This window comes from Molossus molossus, unplaced genomic scaffold, assembly GCF_014108415.1.
Source record: "Molossus molossus isolate mMolMol1 unplaced genomic scaffold, mMolMol1.p scaffold_m16_p_23, whole genome shotgun sequence".
Lineage (NCBI taxonomy): Eukaryota > Metazoa > Chordata > Mammalia > Chiroptera > Molossidae > Molossus > Molossus molossus.
The window spans coordinates 14,018,211-14,038,683 of record NW_023425359.1 but is presented as its reverse complement, the minus strand read 5'-3'; the positions used below and the strand labels follow the sequence as shown (position 1 = coordinate 14,038,683).

Sequence of the window (20,473 nt, the reverse complement as noted above, 5' to 3'; positions counted from 1 at the left end):
TGTACAGATAGAGTGGGAGGGAAAGAGAGGAAGAGAGAGAGAGAGAAACATCGATGTGAAAGGGACACATCGAGTGGCTGCCACCCACACGACCAACCAGGTCTGGGGACAAATTGCAACCGAGGTACGCGCCCTTAGCGGGAACCGAACCAGGGTCTCTCCGGACCGCAGGCCGACGCTCTAACCGCTGAGCCAAACTGGCCAGGGCTGGAAAAATATTTCTATAGGAACTGGGGAATTACTGTAAGATATTAAGGGTGGGGGAAGTGACAAGGCCAAATTTGTTTAGCGTGATCACTCCAGAATAAATATAGAGAAAAGACTGGGAGGGAGGGAGGGAGTGTTATATGGTAGTGAACAGAGGAGGCAGGAAAGCAATGAGCCAGGGCAGGAGGGCCAGTGGAACAATGGAGTTAGCTGAGTTAGTGGTGCCAAAGGGACACTAAAGTAGCAATTAGTAGGTGCTTACTATGTGCTGCTGTTCCAAATGCTTGCCCCTCAGAAGAATGCACAAGGAGAGATAATATGATGAAGATCAAACCCCAAATCCCACTTAGTTGCAGCCATGACTGCCCCAGACAGCTGGGCACCAGCTGAGTTTGAGGACATAGGTGGAGTCCTTCCAGCAGCTAAGTCCCCAAAGACACTGTCAGTCCCCCACCAACACAGTTCCAAATGATGTCCCTCAATTGAGGTTTTGTGTGCACCTGAGAATTCAATATGTAGTTCCATTATAAAAGAGATCAACAACAGGAGATATCTGAACTCTGGACCTAGCTTCACCCCCTCTTGCATAAGGTAGGGAAATATCCTCAAGAAACACTTTTCTATCCTAAAGGCAGGAATTATCCATTTAGTCACCATACACCCTGTGTTTAGAACAGTGCCTGGCACAGAATAAGAACTCGATAAACAGAAACAGAAATAATCCATGGTCTTTGCAAGTAAAACAATTTTACACCAGTTGTACAAACCTGTACTCCAGTTAGAAATGCCTTGGTTCTACACTTGTGTAATTTTTAAATGTACAGAACCAAGAATAGAATTTTGTATTCTATTTACAAGGATAGACCAGCTCTAAGAAATTCTGAGGAACACTTCCCTGCAATCATGGTGACCTGGAGTGAAGGGACCATGCTTTTCTGCCAACAAATCCCAGGATCCTCCCTGCTTACCTTTGGGGTCACCCACTCCTTCCGGTTGGGTGTCTGTGTCTTAACCATACACTTGGTCCAGGCAGTGACGTCCCCAGTGCAGTAATAAGCATCACTCTTGAAGACCAGCTGGCCAGAGCATTCCTTGCAGGGAAGGAGGGCACCAAACACTATGCCATCAGCTACACGGTCCAAGATCTGAAGCCAGTGAAGAAGCGTGTCGGACGGAAAAGGAAAGGCTACAGTAAACGACATCACGAGTGCAGGACGAAGCGTTTGCACAGACGGCGCTCACTAACACAGAAGAGAGGGCTTGCCTGGTTTCAGCTGGCTTATAGGTGGAACTTAGATTCTTATACTTTAAGTCCACACACGTTCTTGCAGTTCCCACTTCCCTTGGTGACTGAGACATAAAGGGAGAGCCAGAGCACCCACTGCTCCTGCACAAGGAACAGTGCCAACCTCTCCTCCACAGACCTCACAGCCCTTGGGCAGTTTGGGCAGAAGGCAGCACAGAGAGCTCCTCAGGCCAGTGTGGTATGAAAATACAAGGCAAACATTAAGTCCCACCCCAGTCCTCACCAAAATTCTAAACCAAGGGCTACCTTGTGGAAGATCTGAAAAGGCCTAAGGGAGCCTGCCCTTTCCTACCCTTGGGAAATGGTGACCACAACAGTAATGACCATGCAACACACTATGGAATTGTCACTCTTCCTAATTAATACCAGCAGGTGTTCAATCGGAGGGCCTCCCATAGTCCGAGAGGACAGTCACTCCACAGCGACCTGGCTGCCTCACACGCGTTTCACTTAACACAAAGGCAGCTCACCGCCGACTCCCCGGAGGGCACTTGCTGCTTGTTGAAGATGAGCAGCTCTTTCAGGTCGTTCGTTGAACACACTTTCTTTAGCTCGTCCTTGATGTTCCAGATCAGGTCGTTCTGGGCCTATTGACAAGACCCAGCCATTGAGAGACCAGTTCTTTTCAAAGAAAGAAATCCAACAACCAGAGAAGACCCCACCGATCTTGCTTGTCTCCAGCCACATTCTCAGCTAAGCTGCCCTCCAAAGTTGGTCTGATCAACAGGGAAGTGTGGCTCCCCATCCTGCTCCTGTGGATGCCAAAGCAAACCCAGAACGAGGTCTCTCAAAGACACTGTGGAAGGTGGGGAGGAGACCACTAAGGGACATGGGGAAGGCTGCTGTCTAGGAACCAGGGTTCCTGGATTCAACCGTTCAGAAACAAATGCCAGGAGACACAGGAAAACCCCCAGGTTTATCAGCCCAACACCTGTGCTTAAGGAAGGTAGGTGGACGTGGCTGCTCTCCACTAATACGAGAGTGAATGGGGGAATTCTCAAACACCTATTTCCTCAGTGCAAAAGAGCACCACAGCTCTACCGCAGTCAGATTTGGACCATAACAAACACATTTTTTTATAAAGGGCAACCACACCAAATCTGTCCTTATCAAACAACTGGAACAAGATTAGAAATTGCTTCTAATTTATATACCACTGGCAAAAACTGAATACTCATGTAAGAGAGCCAAGCAGATGGCTCATGGAAATCAAGTTCCCAAAAGAGACCAAATGTTCTCCCCGAGTTCCCCAAACAGCTAGCAGTTTAATAATTTGCACTTTGCTTCAATGCACGTGTAATCAACACAGTGATGAATCTCTGGTCAATAACTACTGCTTTAATGGGTAGTCTTCTCCTCTTCACTATATTGCCTTCTATTCCTTTCCCCCCTTCTTTTAAACAAGAGACCTTCATAAAAAAAACAAACCAAGAAACAACCTTGTCTCTTCAAAGGCATTTGTCTATGCTAAGAACCTTTGGCATCCTTAAATCTAATATTCAGTTTCCAAGTATCCCTAAGGTCCAGGATGCACAGTGATGTACTCTGTGGCTGAGGCAGGAATCCATCATCTTGGTTGAGGCTGATGAGTGGGACCGACCTCCTAGCTCCTGCCTGAGCCTGGTTGCTGGTCTGGGACCTGGAGCCTAATGTGGGTTCTCCTTCAAGAAAACCACCTGGGGAAAAAGCCATGCTTCTTAACAACAACTATCAATTTGGGAATTCCAAAAGGTCTGGGTAAGTAGGACAGCCACACCTCCTTGAATTTCCTTCCCAGAATGAGGAAAAAGAACTGAGACAGAGTGGCAGGAGACACACAGCTCAGAACTCACCTTGAGGGCCTTTTCAAGCTTACTATCTTTGCCTTTCTCTTTTTTAGATTTCTTCTTGGCCACTTGGTCCATTCCATCTACCTCGTCGCCTTTCCTCTTTCTGAAAGAGATGCAGGATATAAGAGAAAGAACCAGAGCCACAAAAACTCTGAAATCCAGTGACCTGGGTTCCATAGTATCTTGTTATCTCAACTCTTCTCTGCAGGCCCTGCTTGCTGTCTGCTTAGGCAGTGTTTGCACTGACTTCATCCACTTCAGAACATACTCAGCTGCCAAGGAGGGACCTCAGGGTTGCCCCAGAGCCTTGGAACAGCCCAGTACAGGATCCAGGGCTCAGGTTCCATCTGATGTCAAAAACTCCATGTACTTCTCGACACAAACAAAACAACCTGGAAGGTTCTAGGTAAGCACAATGCTAGAAGTAAGCCCATACCTAGAGTCTGAGCCTTTTAAGGCTGCTTCGAAGGCCAAGAGGCAGTTGTGAGGTGAGGCTGCACTGCTATTCAATCGGCACTGCTCACCAGTCTGCCTCAGCTGGGTCAGCAAACACGGCTGAACAAGTCCAACAGTGTCACCCTGACCCAAGGAAGGCACGGAGCGTCTGCAGCAGCCCTTAAAAATGGGGCAGGACAAACTTGGCTGGCTTGGCTAAGTGGTTAGAGCACTAACCTGTGGACCAAAGAGTTGCAGGTTTGATTCTGGTCAAGGGCACATACCTTGGTTGCGATTTGGTCCCCGGCCCTAGTCGGGATTGTGTGGGAGGCAACCAACTGATGTGTCTCTCTCACGTCAATGTTTCTTTCCTTCTCTCTCCCCCTCCCTCCCTTTCACTCTATTTGAAGATAAATGAAAAAATATCCTCAGGTGAAGATTAAAAAACAAACAAACAAAACACCCACAAAAAAACAGGGCAGGACAGTCACAGTGGTTAAGACTCCATTACAGCTGTTACACAGACATGAGTCAAATCCTTGCATTTTTCCTCATCCATAAAAGCAGGAAAAAGAATACCATCTACCTTATAGGACTGTGATGATGGTTAAACAAAATATCACATATGAAGTGTTTAACACAGTGCCTCGCATATCAAAAGTGCTCCATCAATTCTGGTGGTTGTTATAGCATATGCGCAGGTTTATGCATCCCTACACCTACACCATGTGCTGCAATGCCCTGAGGATTTAATCCATGGGCCAGATTTCCCGCTTTTTGTATAGAGTCCTGAGCCACACATGCTGTGCTGTGAACTTGTGTGCTATGAACGAAAATAATGCAGGGCAGCTGTTTGATATTAGGGTCACCCTGATCCTAATATGGTGGTGCACAGTCACTTTCCCAGGAGCACGGTGCACACCTTGACCCTGCCACATCTCTCTTGGTGTGCTTGTTACCAAGCAACACTAGACTGGGGGTGAAGGACCAGCAAAGGGAAAACTGAAAAGAATAAGTGCCCATGGACTCAAGATAAGTCACTGGTAGGTCTTCCCATCCTAAATGCTAACACCATATAAAATCCATGCCATTCTAACCTTTAAACCAGGGACCATCTTACTGACTGCCTCCCTTCCACCCCATTAAAAAACTGTCATGATCTTCCCAGCACCATAGCTCAGAGACATCTAGACACAAAGGAACACACCCTGACAAGAGGAGGTCATGTAGGGGTAACAGGATCAGACCAGGAGCACCAGGAGCCCTTCCCTGCTGTCCTCCACTACCACAGCTGGGAAAGAGGCAGAGCTGAGCTGTCACTGTCCCTCAGTCTGCATCCCTGGCTTTCCCAAGGTCAGCAAGGGGAAACGCAGGAATGGTATGGAATCTCTGGGGTCTCTGGGCCTACATCAAGCTTCTCACTAAACCCCTCTTAAAGTCCCCATGGCCCTCCACCCACCCTTCACTCTTGACTCCTGGGAGCTGCTTCTCCAGGGCTTCCTTGTCCTCAGAAGCAAGCAGGCTGAAGCCCTTGAGTTGGCTCGCACTGTATTCGGGACGGAAACCCAGCTCCTCTCTGTTCTGAACAAAGCAGTATGGGTGGTACCAGCGGTCAATCATGCCCAGCTGGGGCTTCTCCGGGTCCAGCATCTTCTTGGACAGGCGCACCTGGCCCTATAGGAAAAAAAACCCACACGAGGTACTGAGACAAAAAAGGAGGGAGAGACATCTGGGACCAGGGGTGACCAAGCCAGCCCATGCGCCAGCCAGCAAGGGGCCTCAGGTCTATCCCAGGGGTAATGTGAAGACTGCTGGGAGGTTTTGGCTCTTTTATGCCACCAGTGATTGTGTTACCCTCAATTCCCAGCACCTCCATTTTAAATGGGCTCAACTTCCTGTCTATCAGTGAATCAATCAATCATCTATTCAACTGCCTGGGCAAGTCAAGGATGTGATAACTGCGCAACCTGAGAAAGAAGACACCTACTAAGAAGGGCTCCTGGTGGCTAACTAGGCTCATATGAAAAAAACCACTACCACAGAGCCTAGCAGCTCTTTCTACAGGGGCCTCTTACACAAACTGCGCTTCAGGGAGAGGCCTGCACAGAACTGCTTGCCTGCACTGTGTTTCTGCCACCTGATTTAGCCCTTATAAAGGAGTTCTTAGGCCCAGCTGGTGTGACTTAGTGGTTGAGTGTCAACCCATGCACCAAGAGGTCGTTGGTTCGTTTCCTGGTCAGGGTACATGCCCAGGTTGTGGGCCAAATCCCCAGTGGGAGACACAGGAGGCAGCCAATCGATTCTCTCTCTCTCTGAAAAATATCAATAAAGAAGAAGAAAAAGGAGTTCTTGGAATCCTGTTTCAACCAATACGACTGAGGCTTTCCCCATCCAATCAGAGCAGCTTTATTCTGACCAATTAGGACAGTGCCTTTTGGACCAATTAAATTGTGAGAATTTGGAATCCTCATTTACATGAGGATGGAACAATCAGGGACCAAGGGCAGGGATTTCTGTCCATGTAAGCCAGCTCCCCTCTGCCTACGAGATCCCTGAATATGAGACTGCACTGCCCCGGCTCTACAGTGCGGTGTTTCACAGCTGTGCTGTATCACCACTGAGCCGTTTGCACTAGTTTCCTTCTTCACCTCACCCCATATTAGGGATTCCTGTTGACACTGAATTGGTACCAACAACCATTGGTTGACATATTTTCCTGAGGATGTTGGGCTGACTCAGAACAGACATTAAGAACACAATATAGTAGGCTGGGGCACAGCTGGGGCCTTGAACTAACTGTATTTGGGACACTGAATCTCAGGCCCAGGAGCCAGAGCAGGCCCCCAGTCCCAGCAGGGATTTTCTGCCTCACTCCCATCGGTCGAACCTAGTCCTGCCATCCTGCCCAGGCTCACAGTTCTAGGCCTGACTTTCCTAGGAGAGTTCCATGCCGGTGAGCCCCATACCCAGGCAACTGAGCACAAAGGGGGCTGACGTTATGAAAACTCCATTTCAGGACAAGCAACACTCAACAGCACAAAGCTTCTGATATTCCCCTTGAATCCTAAACTTTTGCCTCAAATTTGTAGTGGATGAAGGTAGTGGAGAAGGTTTAACAATGTCATGATTTTCCTTTCTAAATCCCACTGGCTTACCTCCAATTTCTGGTACAATACTCTGAGGATACAGGAACCTTAAACTAATCAAATAGCACACGTGTAAGATCAGGGAAGGTTGACAATGGCTGGAGGGTATAGGCCCATCCTTCCACTTCTGTCCCCTGCTACTCATATAGCATCTATTGCACCCAACTGGCTGTCATTTTTCAGGGATGACAATTAGTAGAAAAGGGTGGTTAATAAAGTTCCTCTGATGAAGTAGAAGAAACATGGAGACTCACACCAGGGAACAAACCCACTTCTTAAACTGAATCCTACCATAAAACACTGACCAACAGCCTTCTCTCAGCTACAGCCAGGCCCAGAAGAGACCCTTTGTGTAAATGATTTCAAAACTCCCTGCCCCACCCCCAACCTGGTCTCCTAAGAGTGGATGCAGTTACAGACACGAGTTCTAGACTGTGAATAGGTCCAGACCCGACTGGAAAAAAGTCACTGTCACCTCCTGTCTTTACTAAAAATCGTCACTTTATTTTTAACCACTAGTGTTGAGCTAGTACTTAAAGCCCCGATTTTTCTTTTCTTTTGAGATATCTAATGACATCTAATCTGAGAAACCCAGAGTCAGATATTTGAACTCCTAAGCTCTCACCTTATCTATCTTCTCCATACAGCCCTTGCACGTGCTTCTGTTGGACTTGGCATACTCTGCTGCAAAGTCACCCAGCGTCTTCTCCGTCTTGTTGCCAACTCCACCTTGGCCTTTGCCTGAGGCATCAAACACAGCAATGCTCATTTCAACAGCCTCAGTGTAGTTCCAGCATCCCTGCCCTCCCCTTCCACCTCCCTGGGGTTCTTCTACTGGGACACTTGGAATTCTGGCTGATTTTGGTTGGTCCATTTCATCTATGTCATTTCTAACCATTGTGGCTGGTTAATAGAGCTTCTTTTCTGGCAATAAAATAAAAATCTTTCTCAGACAGGCTGTTGGAAACAGCACAATGTTAGCTGGTGGTTGTCTTACCTTCTATCTCTCTCCACTTTCATTGGAGCCCCCTCCCTCCCTGTGGAACGTACTTAAATTTATCAAAGTTAAATGTTCCATTACAGGGAGTATCTTGATACAGACACAAATATATGTAAGATAGCATATGTTCTGGGTGGCATTTCTAATTATTGGGAAAAGGTTGAATCATTCAAGAGTCTTGGGGATAAACAACCAAGCATTTGGGACAAAAGCTAGATTCTTTTCTGATATGAAAATAAATTCCAAGGCTGAGTGTTTCTCCTGTGATCAGGAATAAGACAAAGCTGTCTCCTCTTACCACTTAATCGGCATTGTATTTGAGGTTCTAGTAAGTGCATTATGATAAAAAAAAGAAAAAGAAATAAAAGGTATAAATTCAGAAAAGAACAAGCAAAGCCATCTCTACTTGTAGATGATATGATTGTATATGCGGGATAGCCTTAGAAATCTAAAAAAAAAAAAGCTACTAGCAAGATTAAGTGAATTCAGCAAATTTGAAGAACATAAGGTTAATATAAAAGACATTTCTAGCCTGGCTGTTGTGGCTCAGTGGTTAAGCATTGAACCATGCACCAAGAGGTCGTTGGTTCGATTCCCAGTCAGGGCACATGCTCAGGTTGTGGGCCCAATCCCCATTGGGAGGCATGCAGGAGATGGCCAGTTGATATTCTCTCTCATTGATGTTTCTCTCTCTCTCTCTAATCAATAAAGAAAAAAAAAAAAGACATTTCTATATACCAGCAACAGACATACTACAAGAAGAAATTAAAGCACACTACTATTTAAATAGCATTAAGTCCTGACCAGGTGGCTCAGTTGGTAGGAGTGCCATCCTATACACCAGAAGGTGGATCCACTGTCGGCCTGCATGTGGGAAGCAATTGATTGATCGATGTTTCTCCCTCTTCTACAAATGACACTCGCTCTCCAGACCCTTTGTAGACAAATTTACTGTTATTTTTATTCACAACTCTGAGCTGTGTTTCTGATCTCAGTTTATAGCAGACCAGAAGCAGCTGGAGACAATTACACTAACAGTTTTTGTAAAAAGGACAGGAAGACAGAAAACAGTTTAGCACAGGTACAAATAGCCTTGTTGCCATCAACAGCTTAGAGCCATAAGAAGAGGTTAAACTGGGTCAGTTTAGGAAGACAGAGACAGGAGAATGTGGTCTCCAAAGTTCTTCTTCAAAAAATGGTTTAAAAAAAGGTCCTGGCCCAGTCAATGTGGTTGAACGTTGACCCCATGCACCAAGAGGTCACTGGTTAGGTTCCTGGTCAGGGCATATGCCCAGATTGTGGGCCTGATCCCCAGTGGGGGGGCATGCAGGAGGCAGCGAGTTGATTTTCTCTCTCTCATCAATGTTTCTATCACTCTCTAAATATCAATAAAGAAAAAAAAAGGTCCTGGCCAGTTTGGCTCAGCAGTTAGAGAACTGGTCTGCGGACCAAAGGGTCACAGGTTCAATTCCCAGTCAAAGGCACATACCTGGGTTGCAGATTTGCTTCCCAGCACAGTCTCGGTTGTGTGGGAGGCAACAAACTGATGTATCTCTCTCATATCAATGTTTCTCTTTCCCCCTCCCTTCCACTTTATCTAAAAGTCAATGGGAAAATACCTTTTCTGGTGAGGATTAACAAAACAAACAAACAAACAAACAAAACTCTTCAAATTTTAAAGGGATCCCAGCAAGTTTGTAGATATTAACAAACTAAAGTTTACGTTGAGTCAAAAGACCAGAATAGCCAGGACAACATTGAAGAACAGAGTCAGAGGACTGATGTTACTTACCTGACTTTAAGACTTAGTATAAAGCTACAGTAATCAAGACAGTGTAGTATTGGCAAAATACACAAGTTGGTACACAGATTAAAATAGAGCCCAGAAATACATCCACATGAATATATAGTCAATTGATGTTTCAAAGGAGCAAAGGCAATACAATGGAGAACAGAGAGCTTTTCAACTAATGGTGCTGGAACAATTGAACATCCACATGCAAAAAAATGAATCTAGACATAGACTTCATACCTATTGCACAAATTAACTCAAAATGAATCAGACTTAAATGTAATGTATAACACAAAACTATAAAACTCCTAGATGACAACAAAGAAATCTAGATGAGCTTGGGTATAACGCTGACTTTTAGATACAATAACAGACAATTCATGAAAATAATAATTGATGAGATAAACTTCACTAGCATTGAAAATGTTTGCTCTGGCCCTGGCCGGTTTGTCTCAGCAGTTGGATCATTGGCCTGCGGACAGTAGAGTGCCGGGTTCGGTTCCTGCTGGGGGTGCGTACCTCAGTTGCAGTTTGTCACCGGCCCCTGTTGGGGTCGTGTGGATGGCAACAACTCGGTGTGTCTCTCTCACATTGATGTTTCTCTCTCTCCCACTCTATCTGAAGATAAATGCAAAGATGTCTTCAGGTAAGGATAAAAAACAAAAGAAAATGTTTGCTCTGTGAAAGACACTGTCAAGAGAATGAGAACAAGGTATAGATTGGGAAAATGTATTTTCAAAAGACACGTGATAAAGAACTGTTATTTAAACTATACAAAGAACTCTTAAATTCTCATTCATTGCTGATGGGAATACAAAATGCTATAGCCATTTTGGAAGACAGTTTGGCAGCTTCTTACAAAACTAAACATACAATCTAGTAATCATGCTTTTTGGTATTTACCAAATGAGTTGAAAACTTAGGTCCATATAAAAACCTATACATACAGGTTCAAATAAACTCACAAAAATTCAAAAACAAATAAGACAAAAAAACAAACAAACAAAACAAAAACCCCAAAACCTACACATGGATGTTTACACTAGTTTTATAAATAACTGCCCAGACTTGGAAGCAACCAAGATGTCCCTCAGTAGAAATAAACTAGTATGTACCAGTAATAACAAACTGTTACATCCAAACAACAGAATATTATTCAGCACTAAAAAGAAATGAGTTATGCTCTGCCTAGTTTGGCTCAGCAGTTAAGAGTGTCGGCCTGCAGACTAATGAGTTGCGGGTTCAATTCCCATCTAGGGCACGTACCTTGGTTGCGGTTCGTCCCAGGTTGTGCGGGAGGCAACTACTTGATGTGGCTCTATCACATCTATGTTTCTCTGTCTATCTCTCCCTCCCTCTCACTCTATCTGATAATAAATAGAGAAATATCCTTGGGAAAGGATTAAAAAAAGAGAAATGAGTTATCAAACTATGGAAAGAGCCTGGCTGGAGTGGCTCAGTGGATTTGAGTATTGTCCTGTGCACCATACAGAAGTCAACAGAACTGTTTCTCTCTCACATCAATGTCTTTCTCTCTCTCTTTCCCTCCTTCTCTCTAAGCATGTCCTTGGGTGAGCATTAAAACAAAAAAACCCATAAAAAGACACAGAGAAACCTTACATACATATTAACGTGAAATATGCCAATTTGAAAAGGCTACATAATGTGTGATTCCAACCATATGACATTCTGAAAAAAAAACACACACAAAACTATGGAGACAGTATAAAGATCAGTATTGGCCAGCTATTGGGGGAGAAGATAAATAGATGAGTGCAGAGGAATTTTAGGGCAGTGAAAATATTCTATGATGTTATAATGATGAATACAGTTATACATTTGTCCAAAGCCACAGAATATATAACACCATGAGTGAATGCCAGTGTAAACTATAGACTTTGTGTGAAGGCGATGTGCTAATGCAAGTTCACTGATTGGAACAAGTGTACTACTCGGGTGGAAGATGTTAATGGTGGGGAAGCTGTGGGGTCAGAAGGAATGTGGGAACTCTGTTTAATTTTGCTGTGAACCTAAAACTGTTCTAAAAAGCAAAGTCTATTAAAACAACAACACACCCTGGCCGGTTTGGCTCAGCGGTTAGAACATCAGCCTGTGGACAAAAGGGTCACAGGTTCAATCCCCAGCCCTGGTCAGGGTGGTGCAGGAGGCAACCAATGTGCCTCTCTCCCATCAATGTTTCCCTCCCTCCCTCTCTCTAAAAAAATCAATGGAAAAGTATCCTCAGGTGAGGATCAACAACAACAAAAAACAAGACAACAACTTCAAGGGCCACATTTCAGGCATCTGGAAAAGTAAAATATCCTACAACAGGACGGAAGGTGGGTCAATGAGGCGTGGCTGAAGTAACATGGACGCCTTGTTCTCTGCATATACATGTGTGAAACAGGGAGGGGTGAGCTGAAGAACCTTTTCTTTGTTCTCTGGGAAAAGTCCCCCTGGAAGCTCTGGGTTGGGAGTAACACCCACTGCCTCCCTGGTGTGTACACACCTGTCACTCCTCCAGCCTCTGCAGTCTTCTTAACTTTCTGCTGGTCGTCCCACCGGAGCTCAGAGAACCCATCCACCTCGACATCAGGCTGCCAGATGGAGTGGCCAACCTTCCAGAAGCAAGAGAAGTGGTACCAGTGTGGGACTTTGCCGTCAAACATGGGCGACTAGAAGGATGAGAATCAGAGGGAGGTAAACGAAGAGTTGGTTAACCTCCAACGCAGCCTTAAGCCCAGCCCTCAGCAACGAAACATATCAAGTTCTTGTTTACTTTTGTTACAGATGTTTCTCCTTTCTCTCCCACCACTGACACCCTCCTCTCCGCTCCTGTCTCCCCACTCACAGTATTGTTGTCTATATCCACTGGTTATGCATATAAGTTATTTGGTTTATCTCCTCCTGCCCCCCCCCCAAGGTTTGTCAGTCTGATCCCTACTTCTATGTCTCTGGGTCTGTTTTGTTCATTATATTCCACAAATAAGTGAGATCGTGTGATATTTATGTTTCTATGATTGGCTTATTTCACTTAGCATAATACTTTCCAGGTCTCTTCATGTTGTCTCAAAGAAGAGATCTTTCTTCCTTACAGCTGCACAGTATTCCACTGTGTAGATGTACCACAGCCTTTTTATTCACTCATCAGAGAGATGAAAATTAAAACGACTATGAGGTATCATCTCACACCTGCCAGAATGGCTGCCATCAACAAATCATCAAACAACAAGTGCTGGTGAGGGTGAGGAGAAAAAAAGGGGACTCGAGTACACTGCTGGTGGGAATGCAGATCGGTGAAGCCACTATGGAAAACAACACGGAATTTCCTCAAAAAAATTAAAAATTAAACTGCCATTTGACCCAGTGATCCTACTTCTAGAAATATATCCTAAGAAGCCTGAAACACCAATCAGAAAAAATATATGCACCTCTGTGTTCATAGCAGCACTATTTACAATAGCTAAGATCTGGAAACAGCCCAAGTGCCCTTGTTTTCTTATCTGTGAAATAAGGACAGCCTTGCCCAGGTTCCCATACGGCCAGGGGACAGTTGCAAATGGATGAGAAACAGCAGCCCGACCCCCCTCCACTCCACATTTCTCTTCAGGCTCTTCTCCAACAGCTAAGAAAGCTGCTGCCTGCTGAGGCCACTCTCAGGACATGGGACACACCCACAGAAACAGTGGCATTTTTAAACAGGATTCTGCCCACGTACCTTTTTAACCATTTAAGTAACATGCTTTATCTCTGAGCATAGTAAAATGCATACAAGATGCCTGTTTCATGTCCGGACTGACTCCACTTGTCTGCCCAAAAGAGTCAGGCATGAACGCAGAGGGCCTGTGTGGCTCTGAAGTGCCTCTGCAGTTAGAATAACAAGGAGCTAGTCCCAGATAATGAGCAAGGCAGAGAAAGTGTGTCGGAAAAGTGGCAGGCTCGTAGAAGCTACACAGATGTGATTGGAATACATTAACTTCTTTGAGGGAGAAGGAAAGAGAACAAATCAGGGAAGCAGAATAGAGAGGGCAGACGAAAGAACTCCAGGGCCAGTAGCTAGACTGTTAGCTTGCGCATGTGCCTTCAGGAAGTACCATTTCCTGCTGCAGGAACTGGGAAGTCAGGCCCCGTGGAAAAGGGGGTTCTCCTCTCGTGGCAGGTTTTCTTTCCTTTGAAGCGTCACACTTGGGTTGGTACTGACTCGACAGTATGGCCCTTCACTGCCACAGTGCCAATGCACTCCCAGGCTTTACAGAGTGGAGGTGGCAGTGACAGGCGGAGTGGGATGAACACTGGCATTTACTCGGTCCCTGGCACCCACACTTGAGTCTGGGTGGGGGAAACCAGCACCCCCGTTTCATAAATGCCTGGGGGCGATGGTGTCCACAAAGGGAGCTCTGACAACATGGTTCTGTGCACTACGCTGCTGGGTAGGAAGAGCTAATGAGAAATACACAAATGGTTCTGACTGAAGCAAGGGAGGCCTCAAACACATGCTTTTATATTCTAACATAAAGCCAAATGTCATGCAGATGAAATAAAAATATTAAAACAGACCTGGCTGGTTTGGCTCAGCGATTAGAGTGTCGGCCTGCAGACCAATGAGACCCGGGTTCGACTCCAGCCAAGGGCACATACCTCGGTTGCGGTTCGTCCCCAGTCCTGGCCGGGGTTGCACGGGAGGCAACCAGTCCTATGTGTCTCTCTCACATCAATGTCTCTCGCCCTCCCTCCTACTCTATCCAAAGATAAATGGAAAAATATCCTCGGGTAAGGAAAAAAAAAAAACTTAAAACATTAAAAGTAAACACCATATAGAACTTTAAGGATGGAGTTGTGGAAACGGGAAACAGTGTGAAAAGTCAGTGACAAGGTCTCCCAACTAGTCCTCACCTACTACATGAGTGGCCTCTTTCTAGATTTAACAGATTAAAATGGAAGGTTAAGGCCAGAATGTCAAAGACTCCTCAGCATCAGGCAGCCTGCTTACAGCACCCTCAGCTGTTCCCCCAGCCCAGAACTCTTGCAGTCCTAGTCAGAGCAAACAGCAATTTCTAGGGTCCCCTAAGGGCCCCTGCCCCGTTCCCACAGTTAAGAATGATCCATCTGGGTGATTATTTGATCAATGTCTGTCCTGCACTGGGTTAGAAGCTCCCTGAAAGGCACAACGTCCGTCTTGCTGACATCTGGCAAAGCCTGCTTGCTCATAGTGGGCATTCAGGGTTGTTTGTGGATTGCCCGAAGGGAAGAAAGAAGAAAGGAAGAGGGAAGATCCCTGCGGTGGAAAAGAGGTCCCCAAACCAGATAACAAACAGCATTCCAGAGCTCTGGCCCTCCAACTTTCACCAAGGCAGCAGACACATCCTTAAGCATCAGGCCATCTTGTATGCATCTGCAGTGGTCTCCACCTGGCTCTTCCTGCCTTAGTACCCCGCCTTAGTACCCTCTGCAATGTTCCAGTTACATTCATGCAAAGGAGGGCACGTGGCTAAGTGGCTTTGCCACCACAATGGAACTTGTAACTGCAAAGTATCTTCTTGGCTCTGCTAGGGCCTCACACCTATCCCTTAAACTCTGGTCTGGGTGCTGTGTTCCCATGCATGGATGACTGGGGCCCCCAACTCCCTTAAGAGGAAGAACCTTTGACCAAAGCAAAGCTTTACCCTAGACCTTAGATCTGAGAATATGACAGGAAGGGAACTAGACCAAGGTCACATGACTATGGCTATCACTGGGCAGCCACAAGGCTCTCTCGAAAAGGGCAGATCTTTGTGTACTGAGCACCTTTCCCATACCAGGGTCCTCATCGGCCACTCCACTGCTCTCACCCCAGAGAGCAAAGGACCCATCACCACACCCAACGTGAGGACAATGTGTTCCCTAACCCTCCCAAGACAGGAGAACAGAAGGATCACTACAACCTCCACTCAGTTCATCCCCTCAAGGCTGCCCCAGGGCTAGCCTGCTCAAGTATCAGGTATTTGATACACCCGGAACAATCCTCCCATACAAATGTAAAAGGTTTTACAATCCAAGAGGGAGAAGAATGGCTTCTTTCTTTTTGACCCCCACCAAGCACAGCATGGAAGACCAACTTTACATCCTGAATCAAAACTCCACTCCCTAATTACCATTATGGACAACCACATTTTTTTTCTTTTTGTTAATCCTCGCCTGGGGGTGGGGGTGGGTGGTTAGGATAATTTCCCATTGATTTTTAGATTTGTTGCCTCCCTCACAATCCTGACTGGGGCCGAGATGAATCTCAAACCCAGGTACATGCCCTTGACTGGAAATTAAACCCAAGATCCTTCAGTCTGAGGGCAGACCCTCTAACCGCTGAGTCAAACCTGTCAGGGCTACACATACTTTTGATAACAAAGAATCCCCCTGGCTGGTTTGCGCCCCCCCCTCCCCCCAGAGTCCCAGGTTTGGTTCCCACTAAGGACAGGGACCTCAGTTGCAGTTTGTCCCTGGCCCCGGTTGGGGTGGTGTAGGTGGCAACCACTCGATGTGTCTCTCTCACATAGATGTTTCTCGCTCTTTCTCTCTTCCCACCTCTCTCCCTCCTGCTCTATCTGAAGATAAATGCAAAAATGTCCTCGGGTGAGGATTTAAAAAAAAAAAAAAAGAGGACCCAGAATGTTAGTTTATTTGGTTCAGGAACTGATTACTCAATGGAGCCATCCTGACTCCCCCAGCCAGAGCTATCCCTTTTCTGTGCTCCTCAGTGTCCTTGCTCATGACACTGGCTGTACTTAGGTTTTCTGTCTGTCTGCAATAGAACAGTGCCCTTTTTAACTGCCTAGTGAAGCCTATAAATGTCCCTTTCTCAGAATAACATTTAAAAATGCAGGGCAGCCCTGGCCGGTGTGGTTCAGTGGTTAGAGCATTGGTCTGCACACTGAAAGATTGCAGATTCCAGTTGGGGTGCAACCAATCAATCTGTCTCTCTCCGTCTCTCCCTCCCTCCCTCTCTAAAAAATCAATGGAGCCCTGGCTGGTTTGGCTCAGCAGTTAGAGCATCCGCCTCCGGTCCAGAGAGACCGGGGTTCGGTTCCCGCTAAGGGCACGTACCTCGGTTGCAATTTGTCCCTAGCCCTGGTTGGGTCGTGCGGTAGGCAGCCACTCAATGTGTCCCTTTTGCGTTGAGGTTTCTCTCTCTCTCCCTCCCACTCTATCTGAACAAAGAATGGAAAAGTGTCCTCGGGTGAGGATTAAAAAAAAATATATCCTTGGGGAGGATTAACAACAACCAAAAAAATGTAGGACAAAAGACAGGTTCACAAAGGAAATCAATTAAATTGAAATAGTTACCAAAACATTTAAAAAGCTTACTGGAATACAGTAACCCATGACCTGCAAAGCATTAAATAACAAAATCAAGCACCCACGCTAATAACTATTGTTATCTTGAAGCAGTGATGAGAGTAAATTTAGAGAAATCCCCCCAAAATGTAAAGTGATATAAAAATCTCTGTAATTACCAATGGTGACAAAAATCACAAGTACTGCTAATATGCCTTTGTGGCTTATGCTCCTAACTGAAGGAAATCATGACTTTTATCTAGAGGTTAGTGAAAGTAGAAATGTAAATTTGTTCTCATCTAAACTCACAAACCTTCTACCCACACCCCAAACCTCAGGTTAAGAGCCCCTGGAGGAGAAGACAGCTTCCTAAGATCAGTCACCCATACAGTCACGGTAAAGCTCAAAGACACTTAGTGGGAGATGTGGCAGTTTCAGATGGCAGGTCTGTTAATCCATTTCAAATTCCTGCCACTTCTGTGAACAAAGACTTTTATACAAGCTCCTATACTGGGCACAGATGCCTAAGGCACATCTCTATCAGATGGCATCCATCCCTGGACAGCAATGTTTACCAGTCATCTTCCTTTTAATCAAACTAAAGCTTCCGAGGGCCGAGTCTCTCTTTGTGCCCCTAGTACCCAATGCAGTGCCTGGAACCCACTAGGTGCTCAACGAGTATTTATTGAATGATTAAGGACTGTGTGTTAGGTACCGAGCTAGGTAAACCCTGAGGATACCAAGATTAACAGCTCCAGTCCCCGCCAGATCATGAAATGAAATAACCTAAGTACTTACACCCACTCCCCTCCACCCCAGCAGTATTGAAAATCCAGTGAGGACTCTCTGGTCATTCCTAAACACATTAGTGCTTCACCGCAGGGAGGGATAATCAAAATACCTTGACCGTGAGCACTAAACTTGGATTACAGACAGCTTTATGCTGGAGGTGGGGAGACAGGGCAGGTGAGCATCAAGATTACACAGGTGGACATGGGCAAAATATAAGCTGGAGGCAGGAACCCTCTGGCAAGGGCTTTCAGACACACCACCTCACAGAGCCTCCAACGCCCCACTGTGAAGCCTAAGGGAACCCAGGAGGGGGGGATCCCCAATCTGTCAAGAAGTCCCCCTTAGAACCCCTCAACCCAAGCCACTCTTACTCAAACCCGGAGTGCTGCAAATTGCATCAAAAGAACTCAACTATGAACCTGGAAAGTTTGGGGAAATGTTATTTTACATAAAAAAGTCAGGTAAAAAATGAACGCACTGTAGAGAAATGACACCGACTTGCATAATTTTGCACAATTAAAAAAAAAAAATGAGGGTGAAACCCTGGCCAGGCAGCTCAGTTGGTTGGAGCGTCATCCCAATACATCAAGGTTTGGGGGTTGATCCCAGTCAGGAACCTACAAGAATCAACCAATGAATACACAGATAAGTGGAACAACAAATCGATCTCTCTAAAATCAACTTAAAAAAAAAAGAGGGTGAGCGGGTGTTGAAAGGACAGCCAAAAATAGGTTAAAAAAATCTTCTCCTGCCAGTCGTCGCCATCAATGTAGGACAAAAATCTTCTAGAACAAGGTAGGTCAAAATCGGACGAGCCTCAAAAGACCACATTTCCTTCCCTGGGGCGAATGGTAACAGAAACGGTTCCTCATTTTTACAAAGCAAAAGGCACCCTCAGCTCCAGACTGTATTTCCCGGGCTTTTCCTGCAAGAGCAGTAAAACCTTCCGGAGAGTCCACCCGACCGGCTACACGCCGGCCGAGGAGCAGCAGCGCCCAAGGCCCGGCGCGGGCTCCGAGGGGCCAGGCCCGCCCGCCCCTCCGGGCCTCCCCCCACCCTTCCCGGACAAGGAAGCCCCGCCGCGCACAAAGCGGCCCTCACGCCAGCACCTGCACCATGATGGCCATCCGGAGCGAGTCCTTGGGGATGCTCTCGCTGCATTTCTTGCAGGAGGCGCGCCCGCTCTTGGCGTATTCGACCCGGTAGAGCTTGTCTGAGGACTCCGCCATCCTCCCCCTCGCGCCGCTGCAGCTTCAGGAACCCGCGGCCGCCACCTGAAGACACACTGCCGCCGCCTCTCTGCGCCGCGCGCGTGCGTATGTCCGCCCGTCACCCCGCTCCCCTCCGAGCCCGAGCCGCCGCAGAACGAGCCGCGTCGGCCACCCGCAGCTCCGGATAGATTGCTGATGCCTGGCGGCGGGAACGCCTCCAGCGCACGCGTTCGAGGGGCGGGGCCCTCGGCGCACGCGTTCGAGGGGCGGGGCCCTCGGTGCACGCGTTCGAGGGGCGGGGCCCTCGGCGCACGCGTTCAAGGGGCGGGGCCACTGGCGCGCGCGCCTTCTGGGCTGCGAGGGCGGTACTTCCCCGGCGCGTGCGGCTGCGCGAGTTTGGTGGGCTGCAGCGCAGAACTTGGGTTTGCTTCGCCGCAGTAGCTGTTGGGAGGATCCGGCACCACGCTTGTAATCTTTTTGTCGCCTGGAAGGCTTACGTGCTTTTCCAATGAATTCTACCCTCATTCCCTTTTAATAAGCGTGTCTTCTCTCCCCTGAGGGCGGCCAGGTCTGGAAGGGCTGGGCCAGCTTGGGAATGTGGTTGATCTGCCAAAGGGAGGTCAACCCCTGCTGGCCCTTGGCTGGGTGCTCACTTCGGTCTGCAGACCTTCCGGACGGAATACTAACTGAAATCTAGCATCGCCTTCGTTATGAACTTGAAATGCATGCATGCAAACCTCAGGAGTATGAACAGTACCTGTGACTTTGGCAGCAAGTCATCATAGATGTTTTCAAATCACTTCATAGGTGTTGGAGACAACTCAGTGTTAAGCTCATCACTACTTGAGGTTGCGGTCCTTAAAAGATATGCTGCCCTGGCCGGTTTGGCTCAACGGTTAGAGCATCGGCCTGCGGTCCAGAGAGACCCGAGTTGGGTTCCCACTAAGGGAATGTACCTTGGTTGCAGTTTGTCCCTGGTCCTGGTTGGGTTGTGCGGAAGGCAGCCACTGGATGTGTCCGTTTCACGTCTATGTTTCTCTCTCTCTCTCTTCCTCTCTCTCCCTCCCACTCTATCTGAACAAAAAATGGAAAAATGTTCTCAGGTAAGGATAAAAAAAAAAAAAAAAAGATACCCTGCTACTAGATCTTGTTATTTAATGTAGAACTATATTTTTATCTAACTGGTTCCTTTTTCAAGCCTATGCTATTTTTTATATTCAAACATTGTAACGGAGTGTGCTGATTGAGAATATTCAGATCTGTTATAGAAGACAAGAAAAATACATAGGGTGAATGAAATTCATATAACTTGTTCTAGTACAGAGAGGAAGAAGACTAGTACCTTAAGAGACATAGATGTTGAGTAGGTAAACAGATTATGTGACATAGGCAAGAATCCCCAGTTAATGACTTGTTATCTTTCTAAAAAATAAATTTGATTGTGACT

At 46.6% G+C, this 20,473-nt stretch overlaps 1 protein-coding gene across 2 annotated transcripts in view; it reads right to left on the bottom strand.

Moving 5' to 3' along the window:
* The window catches only part of PARP1 (poly(ADP-ribose) polymerase 1), a 42,274-nt gene extending 23,054 nt beyond the window's left edge, over window positions 1-19,220 (bottom strand). Inside the window, exons 1-7 of one of the 2 annotated variants that reach the window (XM_036277435.1) lie at window positions 18,925-19,220; window positions 12,225-12,390; window positions 7,549-7,664; window positions 5,237-5,451; window positions 3,346-3,445; window positions 1,984-2,100; window positions 1,176-1,352 (exon numbers count right to left, since the gene is read on the bottom strand). In XM_036277435.1, the coding sequence (XP_036133328.1) occupies window positions 1,176-1,352; window positions 1,984-2,100; window positions 3,346-3,445; window positions 5,237-5,451; window positions 7,549-7,664; window positions 12,225-12,390; window positions 18,925-19,044 (1,011 nt within the window). In that variant the 5' untranslated portion in view covers window positions 19,045-19,220. The remainder of the gene's footprint in view (window positions 1-1,175; window positions 1,353-1,983; window positions 2,101-3,345; window positions 3,446-5,236; window positions 5,452-7,548; window positions 7,665-12,224; window positions 12,391-18,924) is intronic. The other variant, XM_036277436.1, reaches the window with a different exon arrangement.
* Between the last annotated feature and the right edge of the window lie 1,253 nt (window positions 19,221-20,473).